Source organism: Amia ocellicauda, chromosome 14 (genome assembly GCF_036373705.1).
Source record: "Amia ocellicauda isolate fAmiCal2 chromosome 14, fAmiCal2.hap1, whole genome shotgun sequence".
Lineage (NCBI taxonomy): Eukaryota > Metazoa > Chordata > Actinopteri > Amiiformes > Amiidae > Amia > Amia ocellicauda.
Window position 1 is genome coordinate 20,978,514 of NC_089863.1, and position 19,331 is coordinate 20,997,844.

Genomic DNA, 19,331 nt, shown 5'->3' on the forward strand with positions numbered 1-19,331 from the left:
TTTAATAAATTTGCAAAGATTTCAAACAAACTTCTTTCATGTTGTCATTATGGTGTATTGTTTGTAGAATTTTGAGGAAAATAATTTCATCCATTTTGGAATAAGGCTGTAACATAACAAAATGTGGAAAAAGTGATGTGTTGTGCATACTTTCTGGATGCACTGTGTGTGTGTGTGTGTGTATGTATATGATGGAACGTGGATCCCCTTGTGGGGACCCTAGATGCAGTGGGCCCTGCTGCCTCTGCCCCTTCGCCCCTCTGATATTTCCACTTCTGGTCAAAATGGTTTAATAGAAGTATGCAATAAATATCAAGAGAAAGAAAATGTTGTATAGCGCATACAAAAGGGATAGAGATTAAGTAAAATACAAAGAAGATATAGAACTGCAAAGAGATCTTAAGAAAGGGATCAGGAAAGCAAAGAGGGCAATAGAAAGAAACATAGCTCTTGGAGCTCAAACTAATGCAAAGAGCTTTTTCAATATTACAACAGCAAGTGGTCAATAAAGGAGGAAGTGAAACAGATAAAGGGCAAAAATGGAGGTATCTTGGAAAATTTGTATTTCACAGAGGGTTTTACAAAAGAAAAGGCAGATGACATGCCACAGGTTGACAATCAGTCCAGTCAATCCCTAAGAGAGATCAGGATAAATGAGGAGGAGGTACTAAAGGGACTAGCAGAATTAAAAACAAACAAATCACCTGGGCCAGATGGGATATTTCCAACAGTACTTAAAGAAATGAGGGACATTATTTATAGGCCGCTAACTCAAATATTCCAAATGACACTTAGAACAGGGGATGTGCCAACTGACTGGAAGACAGCAAATGTCATACCAATCCACAAGAAAGGGGACAAAACTGAGCCAGGAAATTACAGACCAATCAGTCTCACCTGCATCACCTGTAAAATGTTGGAAAAAATGATTAGACAGAAAATAGAGGAGCATCTCAATGAAAACCATATTCTCGGAGATAGTCAACATGGGTTTAGACGAGGCAGATCATGTCTTACTAATTTATTAGAATGTTTTGAACACACAACTGCAGCTGTAGATCACGTGAAAGCATATGATATGATATACTTAGATTTTCAGAAAGATAATGATAAGGTTCCACACCAAAGACTGATCCTCAAACTGGAAGCTGTAGGCATTCAGGGTAATGTAAGTAGATGGATTATGAACTGGTTGATGTCTAGGAAACAGAGGGTGTCGATTAGAGGAGTCACTTCTAACTGGAGTGAGGTTGTTAGTGGAGTTCCACAGGGATCAGTACTAGGGCCTTTGCTTTTTCTAATCTATATTAATGATACTAAATTAGGTGGCTCAGCAGATACAATCTCAGCAGCACAGGTTATTCAGAGGGACTTGGATAATATTCAGTTGTGGGCCGACACCTGGCAGATGAAATTCAATGTGGACAAGTGCAAGGTAATACATGCAGGTAACAAAAATGTCCACTATAATTACACTATGGGAGGAATAGAACTAGATGAAGTAACGCATGAGAAAGACCTAGGAGTCTATGTGGACTCCTCACTTTCTCCATCCAAGCAATGTGGGGAAGCAATAAAAAAGGCAAACAGGATGTTAGGGTATATTGTCAAAAGTGTAGAATTGAGAACAAGGGCAGTGATGTTCAGACTGTACAATGCACTAGTTAGAGCTCATCTGGATACTGTGGACAGTTCTGGGCTCCACACTTCAATAAAGATATCGCTGCTCTAGAGGCATTTCAGAGGAGAGCAACCAGACTTATTCCAGGTCTGAAGGGAAAGTCCTACTGAGAGACTGAGGAACTGAACCTTTTCACCCTGGAACAGAGGAGACTACGTGGGGACTTGATCCAAGTCTTCAAAATCATGAAAGGCATCGACCACATCAAACCAGAGGAGCTTTTCCAGATCAGCAGGGACACACGCACCCGGGGACACAAATGGAAACTGGGCTTCAAGGCATTCAAAATGGAAAACAGGAGACACTTCTTCACACAGAGAGTCGTCACAATCTGAACAAACTCCCCAGTGATGTGGTAGAAGCTGAAAATCTGGGAACATTTAAAAATAGACTCGATAGTATCCTTGGATCACTTAGTTATTAATGGCCTCCTCTCATTTGTAAACTTTCTTCTTATGTTCTTAATAATTATTAATGTCCAAGATTTCATTATAAAAGCCTGTGACAGTTTAGATATTTGTAAGAGAGTCATTTATACAAATGTGTTATGTTAAGAGTGTTTTAATATCCCCACCACATCCCTCTATATAAGGGGTTTCTGAATCCAGTTCTGGAGGGGTGCAGATTCTGCTGGGCTTTGTCCAGCCCAGTTGATGTCTCCTTAATTGGCCTAATTAAATCACTTAACTGAAATAATGTATCACTTCTTCCCAGACTTTGGAATGTTCTGTGGGTTCAATGTTTTGAGTCATCAACAAACTGTAAGGTATCGGCTATAAAAATAAAATATGAAAGTTTAGATAAGCCTACTTGTCAATAATGTCATTAATTAATTATATCAATTGGGATCTCCTGTTGGAACAAAAACCCAGAGACACTGTGGCCCCCAAGGACTGGAGTCTGACACCCTTGCTTTACATGACTCATGTGGTAAGAGTTTAGCAATTAGTATTGTACAACCGTTACTTCTCACATCATAATCAGTCACTGTACTATAACATGGGATTAGAACAGAAGAGAAAAGAAAGATCCATTTGTGCATATTTGAGCTGTAAAACACCTGATTAACAGATCTATCTAAAGAGGCACGACCAACTCGCCTGGCCAACGTGGTGAGTTATGGAGTTAACTAACCCCCCATGATGCTGAAACTAAATAAACGGCCATCAGTCCCTGGCGGCTGGATTGCACTGACCAAGGTAGCGGTCAGGAGAGCCTAAATAATCCGGAGAAAGAGATGTGCGGTCAATAAAAGGAATTTATGATGAGCAGCTGCAAGAAGGACCATTCATGGGGCCGTCCCAAAAACAGTCCTAAAGAAGTGAGAAGTACAAGCATTTTTATGATGGCAGAACAAGAGAGATAACAACAATCACCTGCTGTCCGGTGTAAGTCTTCCTGGCAACTCTGGCAGAGTACCCATATATGGTGTAATGTATTATATTAGCTGTATTAGCCCACAACTGCTGGCTTAAACTGGTTCTTATCAGACCTTATTTGAATGGGTATCAAGGTTGAACTATGGCACAGCACCGTAGCGCAGTAAGGCAGAGACCTCGTTCACAGACACACAGTGAAAGACATGCAGTTCTTCAGTGCCCACAGTCACCTGGTACAGACAAGCTGCCGTTGTCTTCTGGCCCTGGCGATGTACAACCACACACTCCGAGAATTTGAAGAACTCTGTAAAAGTGAAGTGGGTCATTATAGGACTTGATGAAATTAGAAGAAAAGCAACAGAGTGAATCGAACTGAAGAGTGGACACTTTATTTTATCATGGCACAAAACATTGTCACACAAGTGACTAAAGAATAGCATCAGTGAATTTGACAGCACTTCTGACAGAGCAGCAAGAATATACAGCTAACAAAGAGATAAACTATATATATCAAAATGTATGACTGAAAACGTTATGTTGATCAGTTAACCTTCTTCAATTGCCTTAAAATAAAATGTGTCGATTTATATTTTGAATAAGATTATTTTTTCTAAATTACATTGGAAGTTAGTTTTGTTGATACTAATGTGGATAATATAACTATATACAGGCAATGTCTGTTTAACCCTCTACATTCTTACTGTGTGAAGTTTGTAACTTATAACTTATATAATGATAACTGTAGTTTAAATTGAGGGTAATAAAGTAAACTTGATTAAGTAAAGAACCGTAACACAGGCTATGGTCAACTAAATATGTAATTTATACTGTAAATAAAGCTCAGCTCTATGTAACACAACGATTCCACTAGTGAGTTGAGTTCAGCTGCTGTTGGTTCCTCTGGCCATGCAGTGCATTGTGGGAAGTGAGGCTCCAGAGGTGAACTATAGTGTCTCTCAACACATTGACAGTGCTCTTCTATGCGCTTAACTCAGGCCGCATCCCCCACTGTCCCCTCAGTCAGCATGGCTCCTCGGTGGGCTCTGATATTAACATAAAAACAAACAGTCTGAGCCACCTGCTGACCACAGGAACCGTGCTGTGCATAATAGCTTGTCAGTTCCTCGGTGGGAGCTGACAACGAGATTTATTTAAATTCCACTACATTGTTATTTTGACTTATTTTTTAAGGGCTGAAATGACCATAACAGAATATTTAACTTTAAAAGTACAATATTAAGTTTTAGGCTGTATTTATGTGAGCTGCAGATGTGCTTTATCGGACCAATTTAAATTGATACGGTCAATTAAAGGAAAGGCAAAATACCATTTGTCAACGATATACATCAACTTTACACTTGTGGTCTCCAGTTGTAACATTATTTGGGGAAGTATTCTGAACTGAGTGTAAAGTAGCCAGCCATATCCCGGATGATTTGGTTCAGCGGACTACAAATGTCAAATAACTCGCTCCTTTATGGACTTTGTAGCTTGAGGAGCACTGGGGGTTTGAATTCATCCTTCACAAAGACATTACAACATCAGGTGGCTAGTGGTACTGACAGAGGGAGAAACAGACACTCAGACAGACAGACAGCTAGACAGGAAGTCAGTCAGTCAAAGTGCTGTATCGCCAGTGCGGTTCTTGCACACGGACAGATAGTCAGCCAGTGTGTCAGTCAGTGTGTCAGTCAGAAGTCTGTATTACCAGTCCAGCTCCTGTACACAGGCAGTGCCAGGGCAGGGTGTGTGATCTCCGCCAGGACGGTCAATCTCTCTCCTCCCTCTCTGACACCCCCACAGCTTATCGTCTTCGCAACGCCTTTGTCCGTCTGGCCCTCTCCTCCTTTCTCTCCTCCCTCCTCTTCCCTCCGCTCTCCAACTGTGGTGCCTATCTCCGCCGTGAGCTCCGAGTCGCTGCTCCTTTCGGCGTCATCATGGCAATGCACGTTCACCACCGCCCCATTGGTCTCTGCATGGGTAATATTCTCAGTGTCACGGTCAGCCACTAACAATAGTAATAGCAGTAGTAGTAGTCAATTGTAAAAGCAATGTTTATAAAACAGTAATAGCAATAGGAGAGGTAATAGACAATAGTAGTAGCAGTAAAAGCAGTGGCAGTTGTAGTAGTAACAAAAGCAATAGCAAACGGCACAGAAACCGTAAAAGGATTAGCAGTGTCATTTCCTCACGTTGCGTCGCTCCGTTGGCCTTGCGTTGGCTGTGTGTGTCGGGGTCCCTGCTGGCCTCTCCATCTGTCCCTCTGTCCCCTGCTCTCCTCCGTCCATCCGTCCTTCTCTCCACAGTGCAGCAGCTGTGCAGCTCGTACCCGCCTCCCCCCGCCGCGCCCTCTCTGGCCTCCGCCCCTGTCGTTCTGAGCGCCCCACCGCGCCCCGCCGCCCAGTGCACCGCGCCCCCCGACGAGCCCCCCCGCAGGACCAGCGAGAACACGTACACCCCGGCCTCCCGGCGCACCTCCACCGCATCTGGGATGGAGGGAGGAGCTGAGGGAGAGGAAGAGGCACAGACTGAACTGAATCAAATTGAAATGAACCGAAAGAAGACGGTCACACACACTGACACCGCTGGACAATATAGTCCTACTGAACACAGACACACTGACTGACTGAACACTACACCACACTGAGAGAGATAAACACAGATAAACACTGACTGACTGAACACTACACTGCACTGAGAGAGATGAATACAGACACACTGACTGACTGACTGAACACTACACTGCACTGAGAGAGATGAACACAGACACACTGACTGACTGACTGAACACTACACTGCACTGAGAGAGATGAATACAGACACACTGACTGACTGACTGAACACTACACTGCACTGAGAGAGATGAATACAGACACACTGACTGACTGACTGAACACTACACTGCACTGAGAGAGATGAATACAGACACACTGACTGACTGACTGACTGACTGACTGAACACTACACTGCACTGAGAGAGATGAATACAGACACACTGACTGACTGACTGAACACTACACTGCACTGAGAGAGATGAATACAGACACACTGACTGACTGACTGAACACTACACTGCACTGAGAGAGATGAATACAGACACACTGACTGACTGACTGAACACTACACTGCACTGAGAGAGATGAATACAGACACACTGACTGACTGACTGAACACTACACTGCACTGAGAGAGATTAATACAGACACACTGACTGACTGACTGACTGAACACTACACTGCACTGAGAGAGATGAATACAGACACACTGACTGACTGAACACTACACTGCACTGAGAGAGATGAATACAGACACACTGACTGACTGACTGAACACTACACTGCACTGAGAGAGATGAATACAGACACACTGACTGACTGACTGAACACTACACTGCACTGAGAGAGATGAATACAGACACACTGACTGACTGAACACTACACTGCACTGAGAGAGATGAATACAGACACACTGACTGACTGAACACTACACTGCACTGAGAGAGATGAATACAGACACACTGACTGACTGACTGACTGACTGACTGAACACTACACTGCACTGAGAGAGATGAATACAGACACACTGACTGACTGAACACTACACTGCACTGAGAGAGATGAACACAGACACACTGACTGACTGACTGAACACTACACTGCACTGAGAGAGATGAACACAGACACACTGACTGACTGACTGAACACTACACTGCACTGAGAGAGATGAACACAGACACACTGACTGACTGACTGAACACTACACTGCACTGAGAGAGATGAATACAGACACACTGACTGACTGACTGAACACTACACTGCACTGAGAGAGATGAATACAGACACACTGACTGACTGAACACTACACTGCACTGAGAGAGATGAATACAGACACACTGACTGACTGACTGAACACTACACTGCACTGAGAGAGATGAATACAGACACACTGACTGACTGACTGAACACTACACTGCACTGAGAGAGATTAATACAGACACACTGACTGACTGACTGAACACTACACTGCACTGAGAGAGATGAATACAGACACACTGACTGACTGACTGAACACTACACTGCACTGAGAGAGATGAATACAGACACACTGACACACTGACTGACTGAACACTACACTGCACTGAGAGAGATGAATACAGACACACTGACTGACTGACTGAACACTACACTGCACTGAGAGAGATGAATACAGACACACTGACTGACTGACTGAACACTACACTGCACTGAGAGAGATGAATACAGACACACTGACACACTGACTGACTGAATACTACACTGCACTGAGAGAGATGAATACAGACACACTGACTGACTGACTGAACACTACACTGCACTGAGAGAGATGAATACAGACACACTGACTGACTGACTGAACACTACACTGCACTGAGAGAGATGAATACAGACACACTGACTGACTGACTGAACACTACACTGCACTGAGAGAGATGAATACAGACACACTGACTGACTGACTGAACACTACACTGCACTGAGAGAGATGAATACAGACACACTGACTGACTGAACACTACACTGCACTGAGAGAGATGAATACAGACACACTGACTGACTGACTGAACACTACACTGCACTGAGAGAGATGAATAGAGACACACTGACTGACTGACTGAACACTACACTGCACTGAGAGAGATGAATACAGACACACTGACTGACTGAACACTACACTGCACTGAGAGAGATGAATACAGACACACTGACACACTGACTGACTGAACACTACACTGCACTGAGAGAGATGAACACAGACACACTGACTGACTGAGGGGCACAAAGCACGGACACGGTGCCGATGTTACCTGTGCTGACGTGTGTCCACTGTCTCTCGATGGGTTCCGGCAGTGAACTGTGCTCCACTCTGCACACAATCTCCTCTCTCCCTCCCTCGCTCCCTTTCTCCGTCAGCACAGCCTGCGCACTGGCCCTGTAGGTATGGGGGTCTGTCTGCATCGGCCCCCACAGCGAGACCACGCCCTCCAGCTCCTCCTCATCCTCGCCCCTCTTTCTCAGCCAGGAAACCGCAAGGTCGGAGGGGTAAAATCCTGCAATCTGGCAGCCCAGGGTGAGGGGTTGCCCAGGGGAGCATGAAATATCTGACACCTCTGGCCTCTTCACCAGCCCTGAGAGGGAGGGGGCACAAAACAAATACATTTCAATTCAATTCAAGACAGTAAAATGACTCCATGGCCACCAAAATGATGTAGAACCATGTGGGATTTGAAAGATGCCATCAAAGACATTAATGTGTCTATGAAGTGTTGTATTTTTTTGGTAAGTAATACTGGTGAGTGCAGCAAACAGGTCACACATAATACATTCACTATTCCAGCCACCAATCAGACTAATTCAATGATCAATGTTACTGAATCGATCAGGAAAATTACGTTTTGTTAGCTTTTTTGTATTTTTTTTTAGAAAATTAGTACTTTGGAATGCAATTGATTCATAATTAACAGAAGATAAATAATACACATGTAGCAATAACAATATGCTGTAAGCAGGATTCTGCATTTTTCACTACCACAGTAAAGTCAACCAAAAGTTATTAAGCTTTATTTCTTATTTTTCATGCAATATTTTGGTTTATATGTTTGTTATAATTCTCTTAGTGCTCCATTTTAAGTAAGAGGGTTAAGATTGGGCCACTCTGGAGCCTCAGTATGTTGGTGTAGATATTTTAACAAGGTTTTGGTTAACTGTGCATATATATATATATATATATATATATATATATATATATATATATACACACACACACATGTTTTTCCGGTATTACACATATTCATCACAATCTCTTTTTCTTCTCTGTTGTTACCGCAGCTATACTGGTTTCGGTAGAACGTTTCCACTTCCTTGATAGTCTCATGCATTTATTGGAGTGATGGTTTGATTCTTTCTCAGCAGAAGGCGCTGTTTTGTGCTTTTGATGTTGCTTTTATTGTTCAGCTGTTTCGCACAGTGCATCAGCGTGATCGATTGGGAAACGGTCAGATGCCGTTTACTAAAATCATATGAAGTTGTTTGAAGGTGCGGCAGAACAAATTGGATCTGACCCTACATTTCAAACGCAGAAGAGTGTGTTTTGCATTGGTATTGTATCACAGTATACTACAGAACATTTACAAATGCCTGCTAACACTATTTCTGAATGGCATAAGAACCTGCAGTGTATTTTGGATCACGATTGTGTTGAAATGGTTTAACTAGGAAAATACGTGACTTGTTTTCTTTAAAATGTTTTTTGAAATATGGAAATTGTGTCAAAACTATAAATCCCCCTATAAGATCAGGGCAACAACTAATAAATAACCACTCCCTCTCCCATCTCTGGTCCCCACCACTGTCCCCTTCCTCACCTCTGCTCTCCCTGGTGATGGGCTCTTTCAGGGCCATATGATGCACAGTGACCCATACTTTGAACCCGGGTCGCCTCAGTTCTTCCACAGGGACTTTGCACTGACTGACGGCCCGGAAATAACCTTCGGTGTCGGGCAGGGGCTCCGCGGCCGGCTGGGCGGGACTCAGCTCCCCGCCCTCGCAGAACCAGCGGAACGTCACCAGCCCCGGGTGGAACCGGCTCGCCTCCACCTCCAAATGGACCCGACTGGTGCCGGACACCACATCTCCTTCACAGTCACTGTGCACCACCCGTATCTCTGACACACTGGGGGCAGCTGTAGAAAGAGAGAGGGAGATGGGGATCGGGGATGACAAGAGAAAGGGAAGCAGGGGGGTGAGGTACAGAGGGAGGAAGGGATGGAGGGGGAGAGCGAGAGCAGGAGGGAGACAGCATTGGGGTGGGGGCAAGGAAAGGTGTAGGTGGGGGATTGAGGGGCGAGGAGAGGGATACAGAGATGGAGGGAGGGGGAGAATTAGCGAGGAAGATAGTGAGAGGTGAAAGGGAGAAGAGAGGAGGAGATAGGGAGAGAGGAGATGAGTTTAATCAAATATATACACACCAGACGAGACACGCCCGTACGTGAACACTGCATGAGAGAGAACGAGGGAGAGAGAGACAGATCAACAGAAACTGAGAGAAAGAGAGAGAGAAATAGACATTGAGGGGAAGAGATAGTAGACAGACAGACAGAGACAGGGGGCGCATGGGTGAGTGGAGCCACTACCCACCCAGCAATGTGACCCGGTCAGACACCCTCTCCTCCACCACCTTCTCCTTGCCCTGGTAGGACACCTGGCACTTGAACAGCGCCCCCCGGTGGAGACGCAGGTCGGGGCGGAAGCAAAGGTGGCTAAGCAGCTGCTGCTCCTTCCGGCGGCTGGACTGCAGGGGGCGCTGTGTCTTCAATCGATAGTACCCCCGACCAGAGGCAGGGGGCAGCAGGGGGGCTTCCAGGTCTTGGGACGAGAGGGCTGCGGAGGGGAGCTCCTCACTGGCTGCTCAAACAAGACTGGCCATCAGTAAAACATCAATTCAATTAATGCTATAAAAATCATATCAATTATAACCATGCTTGCATTCCCTGAATTGAAAACAGGTTCCAGCCATTTATTACCACCCTGTCATTCAATGAATCAGTGATCACTCTGCATTCCCATCTCTTCTGGGCTGAGCTCCAGTCCTGCACCAGACTAGCCCATCCTAGGCCCAAAAACAGGCACACCCCGAAAATACGAAATGTATACTCTGATAGGGTGACCCCAGCTGGACAGATTGCGAGACACATTTAGCACCATGAAGCATTGTGACTCCCAGAACATCCAAAAAACTAATAAAAACACAAAGAACAAACAGACCCCTGCATTGAGACATCTGTAACTTACTACAATCTGAGGAATGAAGGTGGAGAACCTGAAACAGGACACATTTAATTGCAAAGTGCTACTTGAACAGTTTATATATATTTATTTATTTTCAAGAGAAGACTGAACTTTATTGATTTATTTAATTTTATTTAATTTTTCTGTGTCTTTTGTTCTTATACCTTTTGTAAGCACTATGGGTTGGGCAGGTGTGCTGCATTATAAATTGATGCTCCCTTCCCTGTTTAACTGTGAGCCATTCTCAAAATCAATCTGATTTTATATATATATATATATATATATATATATATATACATATATACATACATACATACATACATATATACATATATATATATATATATATATATATATATATAGTAAGCAGACGGCTTGCGGTGGGCAGATGACAGAATTCATTTTTTTATTCCCGACTTTTTTATCATTTTGCAGAAAGAGCACTGACGGTTAATAGACAGCAATCACAATATAAATATTACTTTTGGCATTCAGGTCTAAGACCCACATCTCTTGCTTGCTCTTTTTCTCTCTTTTGCAAGACCTGTGGCCCCTCTGTAGGTCAAATTGTAATGTAATTTTAAAATGTGTTCCCCTGTGTGTGTGTATATACTGTATACATTTATTTATTTTTTAAACTGATCTAAAATTTACTAGTACCCTATTTCCTTAGAACCTAAACAAAATCCATGGTTAATGATATTTAGGACTTGGGGTGTTTGGGAAGTATCTTTCTTCCATCAAATGTAATGGGACCCGGTGCAGTTACAATTCTTCACTAGGTGATGTAGTCAGTCTATGTGTTGACACAATGTCCACAAACTGCACTCAGTTTGTAGTCACATCGCACTATATCTACATTGAATAAACTGTGCCCACTCTGTAGACAATATACCCGCCCGGTGCCGCTGGTTCTGTCCTCACCAGGGCTGTAAGCAGGGATGGGCTTGTCATTGACGAACCAGGCGGCATGCACTCTGTCCACCAGCCGGCCCTCCACACAGCAGGTCAGAACAGCTTTCCTGCCCACCACCATCTTAGTGGGGAGAATGATCCCCGACACGGAAAGACCCTTCAACTTTTCTGCAGAGAGAGAGGCTGTGAATACAGTGAAACTAACCATCTGGACACTATAATACAGTAGCACTGCTCTGAGAGTGGTGTTAATGTGTACATGAACTGCCTAGTTGTGAAATGTATAGATTTCCCGTTTTCATACATTTCCCGTAACATATACACAGGATCTGAGTGATGAACACGCAGACAGAAAGAGAGACAGACACTCAGAGTGGTTGTTACACAGTCAGTTACTCAGTTATGCAATCTGTCATAGAGATGGTCTGTTTGTCAGTGTTTCAGGCAGTCCATCAGTGAGAAAACGAGACCGTCAGGGTATCAGTCAGTCAGTCAGTCAGTCAGGGAAATGATTGGTCAATCAGTTGGAAGGTTTAGACCATCTCTCTTCCTCCATGAAAAGCCGAAGCCCAGCAGGATAACCAGGACCAGGGAGATGATCATCAGAGCCACTGCCGCCTTGGCTGCCTTTGACATCTCCGCCTTTGCTCCACCTCCATAGAGAAAGAGAGAGAAGGAGTTCATTCTGAATTGCCTGGGCATGACTCAGCACTGATCATCAAGATCAAGGTGCATAGATATGGAACATCCTTTGTGTGGAAAGAGCTGCAGAAGGGCTCTGGTTTTCAGTGAAACCCAGTTCCTAATAACTGTCTACACAAGCACGCTAAGCACTTCCAGGTATCCGTGCAGATGTCTCACCCGTGTCAGGCACAGAGAGGACTATAGTGTCGGAAGCTGGAGGTTCAAAGCCAGGCTGGGTGACCTGACATTGCACCTCCCCCACCGCTTCCCTCTGAGCCGGGCTGAGGGTAAGGTATCGCGTGGTGCTGAAGGTGCCATGGGGGCGGGGTGCGGTGGGGTCGCCATTGGCCATCAGGGTGCCATTGTGGAGCCAGCGAATGGTGATCTCCTCGGGGAAGAAGTCGGAGACATGACAGTAGAGGGTCTGGGGCTCCCCGGAGGACACCGACGCTGAGGACACACTGACCACGGGGCGACCTAGAGTGAAGGAGAGGGAGGGATGACATAGGAGACGGGGGACGGTGGGAGAATATTACAGTTAGTAGATATACAGTATAAAAGTAATCTCACAATGTAGAGGTGTAGTGGAGATATAGTGGAACAGTTATATTGGGAGAGAGGCTAGCAGACACAAAGGAGAATAGTTTGGTTCCAAAAAGAGAGCATATCAAAAATGTTATATTATAATAGGGTCACATAGCAAAGATACTGTAAAATAGGCCTGAGAAATCAATGGGCTGTGATGAAGTGAGAGAGAGATGGAGACGGAGGGAGGATTGCAATAGAAAAACAGACACAGACACACACACACAAAGTCACACACATAGACAGCCACACACAGACTCACGTGTGAAAATGAGAGTAAAGTCCTCTCTGAGCGGTGAAGCCAGGGCCGAGTGGTTGACCAGGCAGCTGTAGTTGTGGCCGGCATCATCCGGTTGAGGAATGAGGTGGAGCTGGCTGAGGGCGCGGTAGCTACCATCTGCACTGTGATTGGCCGGCATGGCTTCCAGAATCCTCTCAACAATGTCATCACGGAGCCAGGAGAACTGGATGGGCGGAGGGAAGAAACCCTCAGCCTCACACTCAACCACACTCTCCCTGCCTATGGACACCAAAGGGCGGAGGACCCTCACTGTGGGCGGGGCTGGGGAGAGGACAGAAGAGAGGGAGATAGGGATGGGAGGGATGGATAGTGAGGAAGGGGGAGAAGTCAAAAAGAAAGAGAAAGAAGGAGAGTATGAGAAAGGTGAAGAGAAAGGGGGAACATATTACAATTATTGATTACAATTAATCAATCTATCTATCCTTATTGATGAACTGCTTCCTCCAGTACAGGGCCACAGTGCCTCCCCAGTCTTACCCAGTATATACAGTGTAGTGTTGGTGGTCTCACTCTCTGAGGTGTTGTAAGACACAGTGCAGTGATACTCCCCCTGCTGGCTGATAGAGGTATTGAACAGTGTCAGTGAGGCGTTGCCCCCTCTAAGGTCAGTCTCTTCTGGCAGCTTGACTCCGGGGGTGCTCACGTTCCCATCCAACCCGAAGGATGCCAGGACCCCCCCCTCCCAGGACCATGACAACCCCAGCCCCTCGAGCTGCTCTCCCACATTTCCTGGAGGGTCAAAGGAGCAGGGGAGCAGGGCAGGAGAGCCCAGAAGGGCCCAGACCTGTGGAGAAGAAGAGATGGAAAGAGAGAGAGCTGGGGGGCGGGGGTGGGGGGGGGTGGAGAGAGAGAGAGAGAGAGAGAACTTAATAAAACATATTAACACTGAATGGACACTAGTAGATATAATATACTGAGAGAGAGGAGATATATGTTACTGCAGAGGTAGGCGACCCTGGTCCTAAAGGGCCACAGACACGTCTGTTTTTTGTCTTCCCTACAACCCTTAATTAAGTAATTGATATGGTAGCTTGGCTTAATTAGTCACAATTACCATTTGTTGCAGGTAATTAGTAATTAAGATTGAGAGATCCCTGCAAAACCTCTAGGACTGTGGCCCTGCAGGACCAGGGTTGCCCACCCCTGCTGTAAGAGATATATTGGTTGTTCTGTCACAGCACTGATGTTATGAATTCAGTATTCTATATGTATTATTCACAGAATCAGTGCAGTTTTGTTGTTGTGGTTGTTGGTGTTGACACATTAAGTATTCCTACTAGTAAATTAAACAAATTACATTATTTTACACATTCTAATAAATAATAAAAGGGCTACATGTCCCTTTAAATGAATGAGATGAATAAAGGAATTATGAGATTATTAATCAATAAGTGATTTAATAATGCAGACTACATTGGCCACCTTGCACAGGGAGGAATCAAATACAGCCTTAGAGAGCAGGTCGCAGAAAACACTGGCCCTAACTATAACATATTGTGTCTATATTGTGCTAGATGTCAATATTGCTCTGTACTGTGCTATACAATGTGTGCACAGTCCACTTAGGTCCTCTATTCACCTCTCCCCCTTTCTCTTTCAGGTGTGACTGTGGAAAGTTCCCAGAGTGGAAGATTGAGCAGCTGATTGCAAAAGGGTTGTAAAGCCGGGTTACGAAACTGCCCGTGAGATTGAATGAGGAAAGTTCTGTGGGAACTTGTCACCAAAAATGGTTAATATTTAACACCTACTAATATAACCTTCACTTGAAGTGCCTGAGAGAGAGACAGGGAAAGAGAGAGAGGGAGTGGGAGAGAGAAGAGGCGAGGTATAATCCACACATGCTAGTACTAGTACTCCTAGCATCCAGGGCAGATTGAAGATCTGCAGGAAAACTATGTGAGAGATCTGACCAAATCCATCCTATTCATTGCAATACCTGGACTTCACCTCGTCCTTGGGTTCACCCTACCCTGCTGGTTTTCGTTCCAGCCGAGCTCTAAATGACTTAATTGAACCCTTAATTGAAGTAATAAATTCCTATGTCAGAGCCTTTTGATTATTTCAAACAGTAGATTTAAGTGAAGTATTCAATTGTATAAGGACATTATTATCTTATTAAGAAACCACTTTTTACTACTTACACAATTTAATAAAAACAAATGTAATGTATAAATGACTTCAATTAAGGGTTCAATTAACTGATTGAGAGATCAATTGGAATAAAATCCAGCAGGGTAGGGGGTCCTCTAGGAACAGAGTTGAGAACCACTGTTATATTGTCTCAAACACTATCTTAACATTATTAATCCTGTATGGGGCTCAGATGGTTCAACTCCATACTGAACTGATAATTAAAACATCTTACCTAAATTAAGGGAGTTCTGAAACAAAAATAAAGTTAATGTTAATGTTATTTTCTAATGCAGGTTAACCCTGTTCCTAGAGATCCAAAGCCCTGCAGGTTTTACAGGCCTCTATACATTACTAATCACTGGACACACTGAATATATGGAAGTAAACAATTTGGATAAAACAAAAAGCAGAAGGCAATGAGACCTGTCAGGACCAGAGTCGGCCACTCCAGCGCTAGTAAATAAAGCAGTTGCAGGTTGAATAGGGTGCTATGACGCTGCACAGTGTGTTTTGATTGGTCCTGGTTGTGTGTGGAGTCATATCCTTAGTTTTTAAACAATAAAAATAAGTTTATAAGCATTCAGTACAAATGTTTAATCAAATTCAAGGTCAGGAGGTTGAGGGGCTGCTTAACACACTGTCTGTATTGACTCAATAGGAGAGGGTTTGCTTTCAAAATATGAATTCTTGCCAAAATGGACCAGAAATGAAATGCCAAATAATGAAGGTTTGCATACACAAATATCTAAAGTGAACAGGTATGAAAAGAACACTGTGTTTGGAGGGGGGTGGGGAGAGAGAGAGGGAGAGTCAAAGGTAGAGGATGAAGAGGTTTGTGGAGGCAGAGAGCGGAGGGGGGGGAAAGGGCAAGTGGGAGAGAGAGGGAGAGGGAAAAAGAGAGAAACAGAGAAAGGAAGGAAATAAGGAGAAATATGTTTTGTAATGAGCTCACCAACATTGCGACTTTACTCAGAGAGACATGGAGAGCTGAAACACACACAACACAACACAACACACATCCTTGAAATCATAACTATATCTCTACAATATCACCATCAGAGTCAGAGGATTGTGGAGAGGACTCTCAATGAACACTGAAGAGCTCACAGGCACTCGATACAAAACTGGACGTACCTATTACCTACTGATCTGAGGACACCCTGACAGATCCAAGACCCCCAAAACCTCCATCAACTCAAGCTCATAATCCTCTGATCCAAAAAAAGCAGCCGTAAAATGGGTTTTAAATGTTTTTGCCTGAGTCCTAGCTCTTTCCCACCAATACCTAAGCGTACCATATAGCACACTCTTCAAAGTTGCAGAAAGTTCAACTATAGAAAGGGGTCTTAAATCAAGAAAGTCTTGACATTTTTCAAGATACACAATAGGGTCTGTATCATCTTGAGATCTACCAAATTTAATAGGTAGGTCTCCCTCATAACTCAGTTTCTAAGATGATGTCATCACTTCACTATATCACTTCACTTTGTCTGGAGACGCACACTTCTCCCTCACATTAACATCCCCATCAGTATTCAGTTCTTGTAAATGACTGATCTGGTCCTTCAGAATCCATTTAATTTGTCAACTGTGGAAACCTTATTTGAGAAGTAAGAGCTGTACCCGCATCCCTCACTGGCTGCACCAATCCCTGCACAGATTGAAATCCCAGCTGTAATTCACTTTTTAGCTGTTTCAACTTCTTCTTTTCCCCTTCAATTTTCTCAAAACACATATGCTTAGATTCTAGGAAACCCTTATCTATAGCTGTCATAGTCTCACCAAGATGATGATGCATATGTTCATTTATGGCCAATTGATTCCTCTACATCCACATTTGACACTTGTTTATATTGCTCTTCCATTAAGTGTATTTAATTTAATTACTCCTTAACTGTATTTACTAAAGCAGTAAATTCACTTTGATCCAACACACATTTTAGATCCAGTATGGGTAGTGGTCATAATGGAGGTATATTCAGTAACAAATGATCTTCAGAACATAAAGAATCTATAACTGCCACAGGAGAATTATGCATATCAGGGAAAGGAACAGCTTCCAATAACTTATCCTCTTCAATCATTTTGAATTCAACAGACACTCATTTTGTATTAGTATTCCTGGGAAATATATAAATCAAATCCCTGTTCGGGCACCAAATTCCGTAACGGGATTTGGTTTGTTGTGGTGTGCCCAGGTGCCAGAGAAGCATATCAAAATAAAAAAGGAGAAAAAGAATACTCCATTACGAGGAATCAGGAGTTACACTGAATCCTCTTTAATATTTCCCAAGAGCACGATCACTATACAACATTAATGTCTTGTCTGGAGGCATTTCGAAGTTGGACCATTTAAGAGCCCCATAGGAACTTCATTTAACTTCATAAATATCTTCATTCCCATGAGTTCTCAGAAGGGATTTCTTGCTCGTCCTTATAATACAGCTACTGCACACAGTACAATGATGAGTTATTAAATATATGTACAGAAACGTACACAACAGTCGTATTGTGCTGACTGCATAGAATGATGTGCTATTGAATGCAATGCAGTGTAATGCAGACTGCATAGTGTAGTTGACTGCACTTATATCATACCAATTTCATATAAGTCTTTAAAACTATTTCCCATCATTTTATGAAAGACTAAATCTAAAATCAATCATATGCAGCATAATGTATATATATAGTGATTCATTTTTATTTGAATGAATTACTAATTAAATTATGAATTGGTTAATTAGCGACATAAATGCATCAGGATCGTGACAGTTTTAGACGCGCAACAGACAATCAAATACTAATAGGTACACACAGAATAATCTTGAGCAACAATACATATAAGAATGATATATAGATATTAAGTAGCAATGCTTTGATTTTGAAAAGACGTTGTCGGAGCTTTGTACACTGTAACTCACCTGTGTGCAGCAGAGCGAGGACATTCAGAGAGCGGAGAACTGTCAGTGCCATTGTTGTTCAAATTCCTGAACATCATATCAAGTGAAGCACAGATTACAGTCTTATCAGCTCTTGCACTGGCACACTTTCACTGAGAGGGAGGAGTCAATGGGGGCGGGGTCGATGAGGGGGCGGGGCTAATGCTGGCACACTGACTGATTGGATACTAAGGAGAGGGACAGAGAGAGAGATTAGGGCGTGGAAGAATAATAGAGTGACTTAGCACTACACTAACACTCCAGTACATTAAGACTGTATTAAGGAAGAGAGAGGAGTAAATAGGGCTCGAAAATGTGTCACTTATCCTCGGAGTGTCAGAGAGAGAACTGGGGAGGGGAAGGGAGGGGGGAAAATACTTTTATTTTTTTTGCTCAGGTGTCACAAGTTATTGGAATTGCAGTTAATTATTAATGTGTGTGTGTGAGATAGAGAGAGAGAGAGATTAGCGTTTTTTGTTGTTGGCATGTGGCAGGTCATTAAAGCCCAGATCAATCCCACACGCAGTTTATATTTTTTGTTAGAAAGTCAGTCTGTCTGTCTATCTATCAGTATGTTCCTCCTATCATATGTATGTCTATTTATCAATGTAAGACATACCTATTTTAGCTATATTGTATAATTTAACCCCATATTGTATTTATACTTATGTAGTATCTTCTTCTGTTGTCCATTGCGTCTACTTGTTCCATCTATCCATTGTGTAATATGCCCATTTGTCAAGTATCTCCCGAGAATGGATTAGGCTATTTATCTAGTATCTACACATATAGTAGACCAACCTATATATGTATGTATGTATGTATTTATGTATCTATCAATCTAGTTAATTATTTCAGTTGGGTAACTGAATGAATACAGGGCTGATATTA

At 43.3% G+C, this 19,331-nt stretch overlaps 1 protein-coding gene and 1 long non-coding RNA gene across 2 annotated transcripts; both read right to left on the reverse strand.

Annotated features, from left to right (window-relative positions):
• Positions 1-3,433: 3,433 nt before the first annotated feature.
• LOC136767957 (uncharacterized) lies at positions 3,434-5,423 on the reverse strand. Its single transcript, XR_010821904.1, has 3 exons — positions 5,253-5,423; positions 4,769-5,032; positions 3,434-4,103 (listed from the first exon to the last, which is right to left on the reverse strand). It is a non-coding gene; the product is annotated as an uncharacterized LOC136767957 (long non-coding RNA).
• A 25-nt stretch (positions 5,424-5,448) lies between these two features.
• LOC136767336 (uncharacterized) lies at positions 5,449-18,497 on the reverse strand (the record flags this gene model as incomplete). Its single annotated transcript, XM_066721105.1, has 10 exons — positions 18,423-18,497; positions 13,846-14,184; positions 13,330-13,629; positions 12,660-12,959; positions 12,338-12,451; positions 11,808-11,966; positions 10,233-10,499; positions 9,461-9,778; positions 7,904-8,224; positions 5,449-5,564 (listed from the first exon to the last, which is right to left on the reverse strand). Coding segments are annotated over exons 1-10 (2,286 nt in total), but the record flags the coding sequence as incomplete, so codon positions are not given.
• Between the last annotated feature and the right edge of the window lie 834 nt (positions 18,498-19,331).